The sequence below is a fragment of the Cupressus sempervirens genome, chromosome 5 (assembly GCF_028749045.1).
Source record: "Cupressus sempervirens isolate cs-2001-9-10 chromosome 5, ASM2874904v1, whole genome shotgun sequence".
In the NCBI taxonomy this organism is placed as follows: Eukaryota; Viridiplantae; Streptophyta; class Pinopsida; order Cupressales; family Cupressaceae; genus Cupressus; species Cupressus sempervirens.
Genome location: NC_143122.1, coordinates 571875040 through 571891241, shown reverse-complemented (window position 1 = coordinate 571891241; position 16202 = coordinate 571875040). Strand labels below are relative to the sequence as shown.

At 35.3% G+C, this 16202-nt stretch overlaps 1 protein-coding gene and 1 pseudogene across 1 annotated transcript; one reads left to right on the top strand and one right to left on the bottom strand.

The window, feature by feature from the left end:
- Positions 1-2606: 2606 nt before the first annotated feature.
- LOC149557221 (aspartyl protease APCB1-like) lies at positions 2607-6876 on the bottom strand (annotated as a pseudogene).
- A 1656-nt stretch (positions 6877-8532) lies between these two features.
- Positions 8533-15454, top strand: LOC149557220 (peptidyl-prolyl cis-trans isomerase FKBP62-like). The gene is made up of 13 exons (XM_089831940.1): positions 8533-8864; positions 10023-10109; positions 10800-11060; positions 11147-11224; positions 11390-11470; positions 11597-11791; positions 11888-11974; positions 12085-12257; positions 12355-12477; positions 12614-12760; positions 12861-12988; positions 14891-15011; positions 15104-15454. The coding sequence occupies exons 1-13, from the start codon at positions 8687-8689 to the stop codon at positions 15170-15172; spliced, it is 1728 nt and encodes a 575-aa protein (XP_089688066.1). The 5' UTR covers positions 8533-8686; the 3' UTR covers positions 15173-15454.
- Positions 15455-16202: the final 748 nt, after the last annotated feature.

Sequence of the window (16202 nt, the reverse complement as noted above, 5' to 3'; positions counted from 1 at the left end):
GCCAAGTTTGTCAAGTTGCCAAGGGGTTTAATCACAATACTGACCTATATCAGCCATTTCCTGTTCCGTCAAGGCCATGGGAGGACATAAGTATGGATTTTGTTCTTGGATTACCAAGGACACAAAGGGGTAATGACTCAGTATTCGTGGTGGTTGATAGGTTCTCCAAAATGGCACATTTCATTCCAGGCCACAAAAATCATGATGATGTCCATATTGCAGACTTGTTTTTCAAAGAGGTGGTAAGACTACATGGTCTTCCAAGGAGTATAGTTTCTGACAGAGATACTAAATTTGTGGGGTATTTCTAGAGGACATTGTGGAAGAAGTTGAGAACAGACCTAAAATTCAGTTCCACGCATCACCCACAGACTGACGGCCAAACAAAAGTGGTAAATAGAAGTCTGGGCAATTTGCTGAGATGTTTAGTTGGGGATAAGCCCAAGGGATGGGATTTGATTCTACCACAAGCAGAGTTTGCTTACAATAACTCTATAAATAGGAGTACTGGAAAATCACCATTCCAAATTGCATATGGGAATAGCCCAAGGACTACACTAGAATTGAGGAAGATAGAGCAAGGGGAGAGGACAAGTGTTGAAGTGGAAGAATTTGTTGAACATATCAAGCGTCTACATGAGGAGGTTCAGGCACACATTACCAAGATGAATCAAGAGTATAAAGCTAGGGCTGATCAAAGGAGAAGACATAAGGAATTCCAAGTAGGGGATCTAGTCATGGTGCACTTACGAAAAGAAAGATTTCCAGCCGGCACTTACAACAAGCTGAAAATGAAGAAATTTGGCCCCTGCAAAATTTTGAAGAAACATGACTCAAGAAATGCATATGAAGTGGAGCTTTCAGATGGTATTCACATTTCTCCCATTTTCAACATTGCAGATTTAACAGAGTATCATGATGATGGTGCAGATGAGGAGCTGGTGTTAGAGCCATGTCCAATTCCTGCTTCTACGAAGGAGGAGATAGAAGACATTCTAGATCATCGTGTGGGTAGGAGTACCAAAAACAGGCAGTATGAAGAGTATTTGGTCAAATGGAAAGGACGATCGATCGAGGACTCAACTTGGATTTCAACAGCTAAGGTTTCCCATTTGGGATTTCCTCTACCATTCATAAAGTGACAGGGTCACTTTTCAATCTACCCTGGGTGTCTGATGCAGGAGCATCCAGAGGTATAAGGGCAATCCTGTGTCACCCAAAAAAAAATATACTTAGACTTAGTTTATGTTTCATGCGTTTTCATTTTTGGATACCCATTTGGATCAAATAAAGGTTCCAACTCTCACAGTTCCACTATCAGTGTGCTAGTAAATCTTGAAAAAATAGGAGTATGTAATTGGGCCATCATTTTGGTGAACTAGGAGGTGTAAATTGGCTAGATGAATATAATTGTAATTTAGAGCATTCCAGAAAAAGAATCAGGTCAAAAGGCCCCACGGTTTGAAAGTTATTGCAATTTTTCGGGTTGTGGAGACCTCCTAAGAATGCTTCAAAGTTAGGTTAGGGGCATTAAATGACCTCAAAAAGGGCCAAGAAATGGGGGACGAGCAAAGCTTGTCCATAGAGCTATAGAGCGCTTCAAGAGCTTTTCAAAAATGTAAACGGTTCGTCAATCGAAGCTACGGTTCAAAAGTTATGCCTCCCGGAAGTTCAGTTACCGTTTCTGGATTCTTCTAGATTTGCGTCAATTTCTAATGCAGCTTCTAGAACCTTCTATTTGGTCGGTGGATGCCTACTAGCACTTTCTAGAATGTACTCCTAGTCCTTAACCCTTCGGGGTCTATTTAAGGAGATTTTTGGCATTGTAAAAGGCAGTTCGGAACGAAGTTTGAGAGGAGGTACTGATAGGAGAAATTATCTCCACGTTTATGCTATTGTAAGCCCTTAGGGCATGTTTTGAAGTTTATTTTCTCTGTACTGAATGTACTAGCTTAATTTTCAGTTAATACAATTTCCCTTCTTCTGTTGTGTCCATTCTGTTCTTGGGTTGTGTCCCCATCATCCTAATTTGTATTGTTTTGCAAATATAGTAACCTTAGATGTAGTTTAATATAAAAATGGTCAATCATCTAGGAAAGATGCTAGCTCCAGAGACTAACAAGCCCTAGTTCTTCTTTTGTGGGTTTAGATAGGGCTTCCAATTTCTAAGTGTGTTAACTATCATGTCCCAGCCATATTAGGAAGAATTGTAGATCTGAAACCATATCAAGAGACATCTAACAATTTGACAAGTTCTTAGAACAACAACAACAACACTGTTGATAACTCGATTACAAGCTCAAACATGACAAATAAAGGAAAATTTGACAGTAATGTTGGTAAGGAGAAGGATACCTATGACATAATGACAAATGGTGTAACGATTCTTTGTGGTATGTTAAAAATGAATTGTCAGTGTGAAAAGAATTGAATAAATCCCTTCACCTGAATTTCTTTTTCCCTTGCCAATAGAGTGGCGAGGCCTAATCCATTAAATCACATGCCGGATATCTTCCAATGCCTTCTCTGACATGTATTAAACTTGCATTGTCACATTAGAAACAAGTAATATCAAAATGGCATAAGGTCAACGTTGTGCCTAGTTTCTAAACACTTATTATAGAGATAAGAACATCATAAGCTTGTTTTATAAAGTATGTATATGAGCTGGCCAGTATCAAATATTATGCCTCCTAGCCTTCTTTCATCTCCATCTTTTGCAAGATGTTTGCTACCAAAGTTCATCTTTGCAGCTCCACATGGTAGTATTTTATGAGAAGTAAAAGAGATATTTATTGCTCAAAGACTTTCTTAGAATAGAAGGGGTTCAAGAATTTCCACTTACATTAGTGTAAGATATAACCATTAGGGGGTGGCCTAACTAGAATCCAAGTAGTCAAGTTTGACCCTTTACCCCTGCTCTAAAACTATTAGTGACAATAAAATATCTTAGTTACTAATTCAGGATACCATGAATCTGGACAAATCCATTGTGTAAAACAAGGATCTCGGCCAGATCTGCACGAATCTGGACCCAGATTGAACCTGAATTTAGATCCAGCCTCTAGGGAATGAATCTAGTAACTAAATAATATATTCAACACACTAATTTGAAATGACACAAGCCAAACTTCAAAGTTTGATGAGTTTTTCTTGTCTCTGTTCACATTTCAAAAGAATGTCAAGGCCTGTAATTTAAATTTTATAGAAGCTAAAACAAGAAACATTTTGTCTCCATCAATTAGATGTACCAAAAGGATATGCATGCACTTAGGCCTATCTGTTAGCTTCTTCAAGGGCACAGATGTTTTATGTGAACATCTTTACTCATAAGTTGAAAGACAAACTTTGTGTTGTGATATACTACCTGTGAGTTGTACTAAATGTAAATAAATACGTGTGTCATGACCTAGAAATAAACATTGTATGTTGAATTATTTACCGTATAGTAAAGATGGTTGTCAGATTATTTGCAATGGGATAAAAAATAATGAAACTTGAGTATAAAAAAGTGAAATGCTTTTTTTTTGCCAAAACTTTTATTCATTTTAGTAGTTCCAAAGCCTACAAAATGAAGACCATCAATGCAAGAATGCACAAACAAAATTAATAATTTATACATTAGGATGCACTTCACAAGAATTGTATTACCAAACTAAAATCAAATATGTAATACTTTCCCTCCCAACCTTTTGCATTAGAAACAAAGGAATTAAAAATGACTAGAAGAAGAAAAAAAGGTACAAACAAAAATGCCATGCAACTTTGTGAAGAAATGCAAACATTTTGTAGTTGGGCAATAACAGGATGTCATAAAGGTAATTCATAATGGGGAGGTTAACACTCATTAGTGCATGTTAATAAAATAAAAAAATATCTTCTACTATTTAAAAAGCAACATGTCTTAATCTTTTAACTTATATTTCTAGGTTGAAAAGAATTTAAACAAGCCATGCAAAACATAATTTTGTTGGAAATTAATTAAAAACAAAAGGTATAAAAGAGAAAACTCAACATACCAATAACCTAAGTTTATTAGGATGTCCCTCAATACTGGGAAACATGAGGAAGCTATAGGAAAATTGAACAGGCACTTGTCCACCATGCTTAAATTAAGCCTCATAGAGCATCTAACAGAATCATGGGATTTCATAGTAGGAAGGTTGCAAAACCACTAAGCTAGATTGTGGTTATATGATTTGAAGTCATGGAATGAACAATAGCATTGATTTGCAATATGAAAGAATGTATATTTAACTTTTGCTAGCCTCAATATACTCCATGTAATACTTGTCAAGATGATATCTACACTGCATTTTGAGATCTAATGGTCAAAACATGGTTACCATATCCAACCAGATCTTCTCCAACTCAATGGACCCTTATTTTGCAAAAAATACAAAATCACTTCAAATTATAGTTAACTTTTCAATTTCTACATATTCTTTCTATAGTGAATTGTCTGAGCCAGTCCATGCTTCTCTATTTGGTAACCATGCATTGAAATAATTGTGAATCTTTGTGATAATCATGAAATTTTAACTTTGTTGCTTCTAGTATCACAAAAAATTCAAGCTTGATGATCATGTTTGTTGTTATCTATGGTAAGAATCTTCAGTCAAATTATAGTTATCATAGTTATAAATGGGCAATATAAAAATATGAAGTTGTAAACTATGGCTTTCTCCTAGAGCTCATGTATGGAGTAGGTAGAAAGTAGGAGAAGAGATGATAGTTTTGGATAAGTGATTGGTTATAACAAGAGAAATTTTCAAAAAATGAAGAGGAACATCTCATGATAGGTGTAGAGGAGAAAAATAAACATACGACGGTGGGAATCTTTCCTCTCATGCCTAATACCAGTCAGACTAGAACCAAATATTGTAAAGAATTTGAAAGGTGTAAAGAAGCCAAAACTAATGGTCAAGATCATAGAGATTAAGGTCTAAATGACTAAGAAATCTAAGATGAAAAGCTCAGCTCTGCCAACATAAAAGATTGTAGATGCCATTTTAAATTGAGATTACAAACACTTTGATAAATTATCTAAAATGCCATCTAGGACCAAGTAAAATTAAGCCATGTGAATGTGTTCCCACAAATAAGTAGTTACAAATAAAACCACATTCACACCAACAACGAATAGCCTAATTCAACTCCTATTTACTAACAACCAAGATCTCTCAAAATGTAAAGCCAAAGGAATCAAAGCTAGAAAAATCTTACAAACTACAGTGTCAAAGAAAACTCGCAAAGTCAAAAATGGTTATACATAGGTGTTTATTGAAATAATATTCTACTTGTAATGGATGATGAATTTTACAAATATAGACATTCATTACCAATATTTTGATGAAGCTTTTATATTTTGAGGATCATATTCAACTAAAGAATATCCAAACAGACTTATTCTGATTTTTGAATTCAAGAAAATGAGAGAGAAAGAGCAAGGTTCCTTATTCCAACTTACATGGATGGCATGCCAACCATAGGAACCTAGATCATGGACGAGGTGGGCACATGATCATCACCAAAGAACGTGTATCCCTCATTTTTTGCTCCTCCAACAATATAGATACCAATGAAATTCTTGATGAGACCTTATTTTTCCCATTGAGATGGAAGACTTGTTCTACTCCACTTAGACCCAAAACACCATATGTAGTTCATGGCTATTTTAAAGACTTGGCTTGGTCATATCCACATTTGTACCACAAGAAAAATTGAAGTCGTTGATACCCTAAACTTCTTTTACATAACCTTTATTTTCTTGCAATCAAGTAAGTGAAGAAGGTCATATCACCTCAAATGCATTTTCTAGTTAGACTCATCATAAATTATGACAACATACGACTTTGGCATTATATTCTAGATAATAGGTATGTTGAATTTGTAGCCATGTGCAAAATTTGTGTCAAGATTCAGATGAAGTTGTACATTGCTAGTGTCCTATACATTTAATGTGTCTTTTTCTCATGGTATTTGAGGTTATTAGCTCCTCTAATTTATGATTTGTCTCAATTTGTTTGCACTCTTTTTGAAAAGGGTGAAAAGGAAAGAAAAATACATAAGTAGGCCTAAAGACACTATAATTGGTGAGCTTTACAATGAAACTATCCCTAGTAAGCAATCGCATGGAAGACCCCCCATCAGCATATTTAATCTCATAATCATATTGCTGATTAGAACTCTGACAGTCATATATTCCACGATTCATGCCCGCATAGCTGTACAAAGGGGGTCATTGTATGGTACCAATAAGCATTGATTTGGTTTGTATAATTAATGGAATGTCCGCAAAAAACCAAAGTAACCATTTGAATCAGAAACTAAAAACCATAAATCATATTTATGCCCACTATGGACTGCTATAAGACATCTAAGCATCCAAAACCCCCAAAAGTGCTAAACTAGCCATAGAATACATGCAACATTCTTGTAATTGGGTACAAAAATAACATACGGGTTTCGATTGTCAATTACCTTGGCACAACTTCGGCAAGGGGTGTCACATTGAAGCCATGTTAAATCACTACTAGTGTCTACATCCAAAAAAAAATTCCTTTGGGGTGTTACCAATATACACAACCACATAGTAAATTTTGCAATTCAATTTGCATATTCATTAGCTTCCAATTTAAATTCTAGAATGAAAATTAAAATTTGTGGGCTCATTCTTTTTTGTTACCCATCTGGAAGAACGTTGCCTTGTACATTGAATATGGTAGTTTTCATTGCTACCTGCAATCTCCCAATTCTCTCGGTGTCCTGTTTGACTGATGAGGAGACCTCAAATTGCTCATTCTTGGGATAAACTAGAAATACATTTGTTGCTACTAAAGACATAGAGATGCTTACGCTCAAGATTGTCAACATAAAGGCACAAAAGAAGGGTTTTAGACACACCTGTAGAGGAGAGCAGTCATTTTGCTCTTACCATTATTGGTAGTAAATCTTTGGGCGACCCTAATGCTAATCTCCTTTTCCAACTGTTGTTGGCAAGAGATGACAGTGCACCACAAAAATAGGATGGTGTTTTCAAGCAGTTCTATGGCTTTTGACCTATGCAACTAGGGTGGTCATCTACAAGTAACACTATGGCAAGATTAGGCATGGACAACACATGCATCATGTTCTGACCTAGGTCATTTCAACTTTGACCAACTTGCAACATAGATTTTGATTAATTTCCAACACCCAACACCTGAACAATGGATTCCAACTTAAATGGGCTCCTGTTCAAGAATCCCGTAGCAAATAGCTTAATCGGCTAAAAATATTAATTTATAATGGGAATAAAAAATAGAAAGTATTAATTTATAATACAAATATAAAAATAATATAATATTATAACTATATATTTTTAGTTTTAAGAACTAATATTCAATAACTAGCAAAAATCTAAATTTATTTATTTGGAAAGGACCTATGCAAGTAAATAAAATACTATTATCTTAATATTAATGTTTCCGAGTAACTTTAGGAAACAAACTTCATATTCCCCAAATCCAAAAAAAACTAATTTCCTTTTGTTCATATAACAAATATATTATCAATTTCAATTTCATCTTCATAAGAAAGCTTATATTTTAAAAGAATATGTCACTATTACTAAATCTTCAAAATTCTACATGTACGATTTAACTCAAATGTTATTCCAAAAATCACTACAATAAAGGGAGGAACTTTGGTGCTTGTGCCTCTTGTTAAATTATTTGGAACTTTATTATTGAAACCTTATTACTATTAATATAAACAAGGATATCAAAATATTTTTTTAAGTCTATTTCCTTCTTTGTTTATAGCAAGCACCAGGGTTAGCTCTAAATTATGACAAACTCATGTAAGGGATCAACCTAAAGGCTAATCCAATGAAATGTTAAAATGTATCTGTGTAATATGGGGAAATGCCCCATGACGTAATAGATTTGATATATCTATCTATATAATAATGGGAACTGCCCTTAAAATAATGAAATTGAGTAATGTATCCACATAGTATGAGGAATGCCCCATGAAGATCCTAACATAATCATATGAATATATGTTGAACCTTAATTCTTTTCCTTTAGTATTTGCACTAAAGAAAGAACCCAAAATGTAAATTAATTTTAATAAAATTTTCGTAGACCAAAAATCATTTATTCATTAAAAATATAAATTATCTTTAAAAATTAATTTTATTTTAGAATATTCAAAATTAGAATGAAATAACTCAACTTTAACACTTTATATAACTTTGCTATTTATATATCTTATAAAAATTTAGAATCTATTTGGATGAAGCCTTCATAAACGCTACTGAAATCCCTATATTCTTGGTTTGTCCCCATGAGGCTGTCCCTAAACATTATTTTAAGTGAAAAGTCAAGTGTGAAGCGACGAAACACAAAAAGAGAGCAAGGAACCCTTTTCCTTTAAAAACCTAGAAACCTCTACACTACTTCATATAAATATTCCTTCACCAATCGCTTAAAAGAAGCCTCTAGAAGGTTTGCTTTCTATTAATTTGAAGAAGGCCCATTTCCTCTTGTATCTCGTATTGCATTTTTGGTTGCCTGCGAGTGTCTATCGGCTTACCCGACGCTTAAATCTTTACACGCCCAGTGCGTGCCCTTGTTTAGTACCATTCATTTTCATTGCTTGGAGCCCTTATTAGCAAACGATCTCTTTACCGGGTGCTACAATGGCGGATGATTTTGAACTCCCTGATGCTGGAGAAATGGAGAACGAAGAATTTGGAGGAGCAGATACCATTTTGAAGGTTGGGGAAGAGAAAGAAATAAGCAAAGAGGGTTTAAAGAAATTGCTTGTTAAAGAAGGACAAGGCTGGGAGACCCCAGAGTCCGGCGATGAAGTCGAAGGTATTCTCTGATTTTGGTTATTATGTCCCTTTTCTTTTCTCATCTCAGAGATTCTTAAATGGGTTATCAAGTGAAGGGTGTAGAGTAGAAAAGCTTGTTTGTATTGATATCCAAAAACCTTCTGTTTTCTGTAGTGTTTTCGAGCGTTTTGTTAATCTAGTACAGAATTGGCGATTGTAAATGTATTTGCTAGACACCAGTGGTACGCTATAGCATCGAATCCCTTTAGCAACTAATGGTTTCTTCGTTTGTATTTTAGTAAGGATTCCTAGGATCGCTGAGTCTTTCAAGTCTTGTTTATGGTATAATGCTTCAAGAATCAAGTCTCTGAGCATGGCTATTGATTTATAGTCCTCTTAGATTACGTTCTTCCTTTTTTCTCTTATGAAGATATACTGATCTGAGTTTTTGGTTATGTCCTGAAGTAGTAGATTGTAACTGTATTTGATGTTCTCTTTTCGTTATTATCGATGTCAAGAATGATTACTTCTATAGACGATCGATGTGCAGTTACTGATCTTTGAAGTCGCAGAATCGACTTTTATTGTATAAAATCACTGTATATAATCGTATTTACAACTTAAAATAACCAAGCAACAATTTGGTCTGCTTCCCTTAAATACTCTTTTCTTTTAAGTAGGTGGGATAAAATAATCTTTTATTTGAAGTTAGTTGATAGGAGTTAATCTTTAATGGTTTATTGTGGCTTTCTCATCCTATGACTGATGACATTCTCTGATTTTTATTTTTATTTCGTGTGATGTCTGATCTCTGATTTCATTGAATTGGTTTTCATTATATTTAAAATGGTTGTTAGAAATTTGCAATGGACATAGTGAACTATGGTCACATCTGGGGGTAGGGTATGTATGCCTCGTTTGTAGTGCCAAGCGCCTTTTGAAAAAGAGTACGAGGTAGTCCCATATCACTGTCACCATATATAAACCCAAATACTATAGCATAGTGTCGTGGACTATAAAACCACCTTATCTTACCTTATCTGAATTCTGATTTCACTGTGATAGACAATATATGAGGCAAACTATTCAAAATATTCTTCTTCCCTAATTTTACATTGAAAGGATGTGATTGTCTGGTTTCTAACTATTTCTAAATTCTTGTTTGTAAGATGCCTGATGATTGTAAATGATTTTACAGTTCATTACACCGGTACTCTCTTGGATGGCACTAAGTTCGATTCCAGTGTGGATCGAGGTACTCCATTCAAATTCAAGCTCGGTCAAGGTAATTTTTTTGTTCCCTCCTATTTGAAATTACTCCTTACTTGCAGGGACTTCGTTTATGTTAAATGTGGGATTTTAAGTTTAATGCCTTGGGATATACAGTGGCTACTGCTCTTGAATTTCAGCATGCTAATTGTGCCTTTAATTCCGACCTTGATACTAGTAGGATAGGCGCTTCAACTCTCAGATATGGTTGGCTTTAGAATTCTTGTTTGCTCCTTTTTCTGTTTCACCACTGGTGAGGCACACTTAGCTGGTACTCGGTCCCTGCATGGTACTCGGACAGTGTACCAAGTCCGGTTTCACATAAAATTTGATTTAGCTGTGCCTGGAAGGGGAAAGGTCTAATCAGCAAACTAAAATGCGTATCTTAGCAGGGGGGATAACTCTTTTTTGTTTTACCAAAACTTTCTTGTATATTATGCGATTTAATTGGCTGCATAGACACTGGTATATCATCATGGTGGTACAGAGTTTTATGCTACTAACGTACGTTAGTGCTATGCATCATGTTAAATAGAACGGTAATTTCATAATGTAGAATGATTCATAGAAATGGAACTCTATCCTGCCTCGATTGAAAGGCCTTTACGTCATATCCAGTGCAACTATGACTACCTGCACTAGTCACCAGTCTCTTGTTGAGGAAATTCATGCGTTGTTTTTATTGATTTGTCTGTAACCTGCGCAGGTCAAGTGATAAAAGGGTGGGATTTGGGGATTGCAACAATGAAGAAGGGTGAAAATGCAATTTTTACTATTCCGTCTCAGCTTGCATACGGAGAATCTGGTTCTCCGCCTGCAATTCCACCCAATGCCACTTTAAAATTTGATGTGGAACTTCTCTCCTGGTCTAGTGTGAAAGATATCTGCAAAGATGGAGGTATTTTCAAGAAGATCATAAAGGAAGGGGAGAAGTGGGAGAACCCTAAAGACGCTGATGAAGTAACAGGTAATTCTTGAGAATATTGGTGCAGAATTTGTTCTAATGGTGTATCTTTATTAACAGAGCCTTAACATATGCTTTTGAAAATGTAGTTATATATGAAGTGAGACTGGAGGATGGAACCGTTGTCTCCAAATCAGAGGACAGTGTGGAGTTCTATGTGAAGGACGGTATGTATGTTATAGCACCAAATGTATCCTTTTAAGAGAATGTCTGCTCTGTTGATTGCTCAACTTCTATGCTAATCTTGCGTTTTCTTGATCAATAGAATCTGGATTTTAGTGCTAACATACTATTCAGCTTTGATGTGCTAAAACAAGTGTCTTGTGTACCAGGTTACTTTTGCCCTGCTATTGCGAGAGCCATTAAAACAATGAAAAAGGGTGAAAAGGTTGTTTTAACCGTTAAGCCCCAGTGTAAGTTATTGGCCTAATGCAACTTCAGTTAATTTTTAATGCTTTTCTCTGTGCTAAAATCTAGATACAACAGTTTCGCTCCCAAAGGTTAACAACTTGTCTAATCTAGAGGTGAATTCGATTCAGATGGCTTTGGAGACAAAGGACGCGAAGCAATCGGAGGTGATCATGCTGTCCCACCAAATGCAACACTGATTATTGATCTCGAGCTCGTCTCGTGGAAAGTGGTCGAAGAAGTTACTGATGATAAGAAAGTGCTGAAGAAAATTCTTAAGCAAGGAGAGGGCTACGAACGACCCAATGATGGGGCAGTTGTGAAAGGTAGAAGATTGGCTTGATGTTAGTTTTATGTTTTGTTAAGTAGTGCGCAAATGCGAAGATGAATATTAGTTAATCAATTTTATATGTTAATGACAGTCAAATATGTGGCGAAATTGGAGGATGGAACTGTATTCGATAAGAAAGGATCTGATGAAGAGCCATTTGAGTTTATGACCGGCGAAGGTGAATTTTGATTAAAAAAATAATTTACTACATTTTGTTCCTAAAATTTTAGTGGTTGATACTGATTTCTTTAAAAAATATGACTATTGATTTGTCGCCCACTTTTGCAGAGCAAGTCATTGATGGTTTGGACAGAGCAATCATGAACATGAAGAAAGGAGAAGTTGCATTGGTAACCATAGCGCCTGAATATGGATATGGAACAGAGGTGAAGACAGATTTGGCAGTGGTTCCAACACAATCTACTCTCATATATGAAGTTGAACTGGTTTCGTTTGTGAAGGTATGCTTACTAACATTTACTGACAAAGGTCATTTAAAGTCCATTCTATGGTTCTGTTATTCTTTATGGCTTCTCATATCTCTTGTATATTCAAAAGGAAAAAGAATCTTGGGATATGAAGACTCCGGAGAAAATAGAGGCTGCTGGAAAGAAGAAGGAAGAGGGAAATGCACTATTCAAGATTGGCAAGTACTGGAGAGCCTCCAAAAAATATGAAAAGGTACAGGACCTTTTAAACATTGTTTAGAACTTGTCGCAAGATTTTCCGGCTATTCTTTCTGTTATTTATGTGAAAATTACATCTGCAAATGAAATGAAATTGGTTAGCTGTTTATATTGCTTGCATCTCTACACAGGCTGTAAAATACATTGAATACGATACCTCATTTACCGAGGAAGAGAAAAAGCAGTCAAAGCCTCTAAAGGTTACTTGTAATCTTAACAATGCTGCTTGTAAGCTTAAATTGAAGGATTATAAGCAAGCAATATCGTTATGTACAAAGGTATATGCGTTTGCAGACAAACTGATTTTTATATATTTCGAGTTAAATTACATTGATCAATTTCTGAAAAATAGGTAAATTATCTGACTTCAACATGCAGGTTCTGGAAGTTGAATCTCAAAATGTCAAAGCTTTGTACAGAAGGGCACAGGCATACATCCAAACAGCAGATTTGGAGCTTGCAGAGAACGACATAAAGAAGGCACTTGAAATTGACCCAAACAACAGGTTTGTCTCTTTTGAAAAGCTACTTCATATATGGTTTATGCCAATTATGGTTGCTTTGTTCAATTTTATCTGGTAATTTGATTTTGGTGCTGGAGAAATTTATGTTAACTTATGTGGGTTAGGAATTAGTTAGAAGGCCTTTAGCGGCGGGGCTCAACTTTTATGGTCCAGGTCAGGCACTGGACTTAAATGCTAGAACTGGTGGAAATTCCCTTCGGCATAAGTTTATTCGAAATCATACGAAGAAAGGGCATTTATTTGTTAGGTTTTGATACACATATTTCTAGTCCTCTACTTTTTTTGGTTAATGTGTCCTGATTGAATGTTTCGTTTGAGTATTCTCCTCTAAATCTCAGTTGAATTCAGACTTGGGGGTTCGTCTTGTATTTGTAGGTGACCGTTTAAATCTTTTAAGTACAATCCGGGAACAGCTTGAAATCCTAGGGTATACGGCGATTTGAGATTACATGTAATAGGTTTTTTATCCGCGGGTTATTTGACACATTAATTTGTCATTTTTTAGGGAGTCGAGCAGTTTAGGTTCACAAGTTCTTTTGCATTTTGCGTTGTAAATGTTGCATGAAATCGGAGCTTAAGATTTTGATCTGTTATTGTTCGTATAGTTGTCTTATATCTTATGGGCCATCTTGTTTTCCATGTGGGCGATACAATTTTCCATGCTTTTGAACGTGACATAGGAGTGGTTTGTTAGTATCAATATTTATTTTCTTGGTTTAGAAAAATATTTTTCAAAATTGTTCTGAAAATTACTCTATGGGGAGGAATCTTCACTTGAAACAAATATTTGTGATACATGAATTTGTCATTTTTTAAGTCTCTTATAGTCTAGAGGTTTTGGTTCCACCAGTTCTTTGGCATTGACTGATTGTTACATTATTGCTATATTTCTAAGAAACTGGATGCTTTTGGCAACCCTAGAACCTTTTAGGGGTGTGATCTGTATCTGGATTCTTCTTAGATTTGAGGAGTAACCTACAAGTGGATTCTTCTGACAACCCAAGAACCTATTATGGGTGTCATCTGTATCCGGATTCTTCCTAGATTTGAGGAAGAATCCACGAGTAATTTTGATTCCATTCTAGAACCCTGCTTGAATCTTAAGGAGGAATCAGCAGGTTTGGGTTTCCAAAAAAGTGCCTCATTATGATTTTTTTTTTTCAATTTTAAAACTAAAGTGAATTTAAATCCTATTATAACCCTTCTAAACCCTAATTTCACAAAGGTTGTAGACTTTTTGGACAGTATGAATATGATATAATTATATATTGATGATTTTAATTTTGTCGTATTATGAAAATCACGTCTAACTTATTGTTGTTTTTGATTTCTGAAATTTTGAACTAATGATGAATGAACATTGACATGTCACATATGTATGAATCTATGAACATGCGACTAAACATACATATTACATATATATCTCTGAATCGGAATGTAAGTCCAAAACTGAACCGGAAACACGATTGATTACATAGCATTGTTTCCTATCCACCCACTGAATGGAGGATTAGGCAGAACAACAAAATAAATAATTAAGCTCCGCATTTCCAGGAAAACTGGCAGACGAGTGTGATCAGACGAAACCAATTAATAAAAATATTGATGTCAGTGTTAACGTGAAGGGGAGAATCTGAGGCTATATTCACTTTTGTATTTTATAATTCTGAGCCAATGATTTTTAAGCCTGCAGATGAGGCAGACATTGATTTGAATAACAATTACTGAGCCTAATAGACATTTGTATTTCAAATATATGTGTGTTGTTGATCTATTGTTTTTCAAGCCTTCAGATGATTGCTAGAATGTTGATTTGAACAGTTTCGTTTACTGCATTTGTTATTTCTGTAACACTTTGGTCGCGTGCGCTTTTGTAACTTCCAGGGATGTGAAGCTGGAGTACAGGACTCTCAAAGAAAAACAAAAAGAATATAACAAGAAAGAAGCCAAGTTTTATGGCAACATGTTTGCAAGAATGAGCAAGTTAGAGGAATTAGAAGCGAAGGTAAATGATCGTTTACTCTAGTGTCTTGCTTTGATTTCCTGAAAAGTATTTCATCTTCTAGATATCTGACTATCCAATTGAAATAAGTTCAGAAATCCGATGTCCAACCAATGGAGACTGATAAAGAGGCGGAGGAGAACAATGAGGCAGGAGACTATTAATGCATTGCGACTCTAAGTCTTTTTTGTTTAAATTTGTAGGCACAGATTTTTTTGCATTTTCGAGTGGTACTGCGAATCAAATGTTAAGGTTTGGTGCATATTTCACTAATTAGAATTTGTGATAGAGTTTAGGCTGGCAGAAAATTTGTAGAAGGTTCATGGTTTGGTAACCAGCTTTGAACCAGAGGCCGTAATGTTCATTTATGGAAGCAATTGAGTTATATCTCATGATGCTCGTCTCGTAATTGGATATATTAATTGGAACCTGATTAATTTGTTTCAGTGGTGGATGTTGTATGTGTGATATTGGAGTCGTTGAATTAAAACTGATTGTTCCCTTTTTATGTTTCTTTCATTATTTGATCAATTTAACCTTTAGGGCTGTAACATTTTACTACTGAATAAAATCGATGTTTGATAGGGACATTTTGAATAATATATTTTTATATTAATAATTAACATAAAGAGCGTGGAGTAAAATTTTATATTGACCTTTAATGGCCAAGGTAAATAAGTTGAGCTTAGAACAGTTTACTTAACCTTGAGGTTGGGTAGAGCTCGGAACGGGGAGTAAGAGTTTAGGCTGGCAGAAAATTTGTAGGTGGTTCATGGTTTGGTAACCAGCATTGTTACTTTTCATAATTTTTATCTGTGCTCTTCCTCATTCTCCCAATCATTCCTCACGTTATTATCATCACAAACAATACAAATTGCTTGTGCAATTCAAAAGCACTACAATTTCTACGAACTTGTTGCTCGATTGGACTCCCCTTCAACACTTCTTGGACTGGTCTTATGTGTCAACTCAAATCTTCTTTAGTTCTATCAATTTACCTCTATCAATTTACCTCAAGTGGGTTTTTCTTGCTCCATTTCTCATGTATTGGGAATCTCTATTCTCTAAGAACCCTCGATCTCTTGGGCAATTACCTCACTAGTACTCTTGTGGAATTCTGTTGGTACTATTAAATTTATCTTTCAGAGTGTAAATTTGATTATAGGATGCCAAGTGGTTGTATGTTTGCTACTC

What these genes read in the sequence shown, in the direction of transcription:
- LOC149557220 (XM_089831940.1), top strand. Translation starts at nt 8,687, where the DNA reads ATGGCGGATGATTTTGAACTCCCTGATGCTGGAGAAATGGAGAACGAA. An exon ending in TGATGGGGCAGTTGTGAAAG is followed by an intron (nt 11,792 to 11,887) that starts GTAGAAGATTGG and finishes TGTTAATGACAG; the next exon opens with TCAAATATGTGGCGAAATTG. An exon ending in GAAATTGACCCAAACAACAG is followed by an intron (nt 12,989 to 14,890) that starts GTTTGTCTCTTT and finishes TGTAACTTCCAG; the next exon opens with GGATGTGAAGCTGGAGTACA.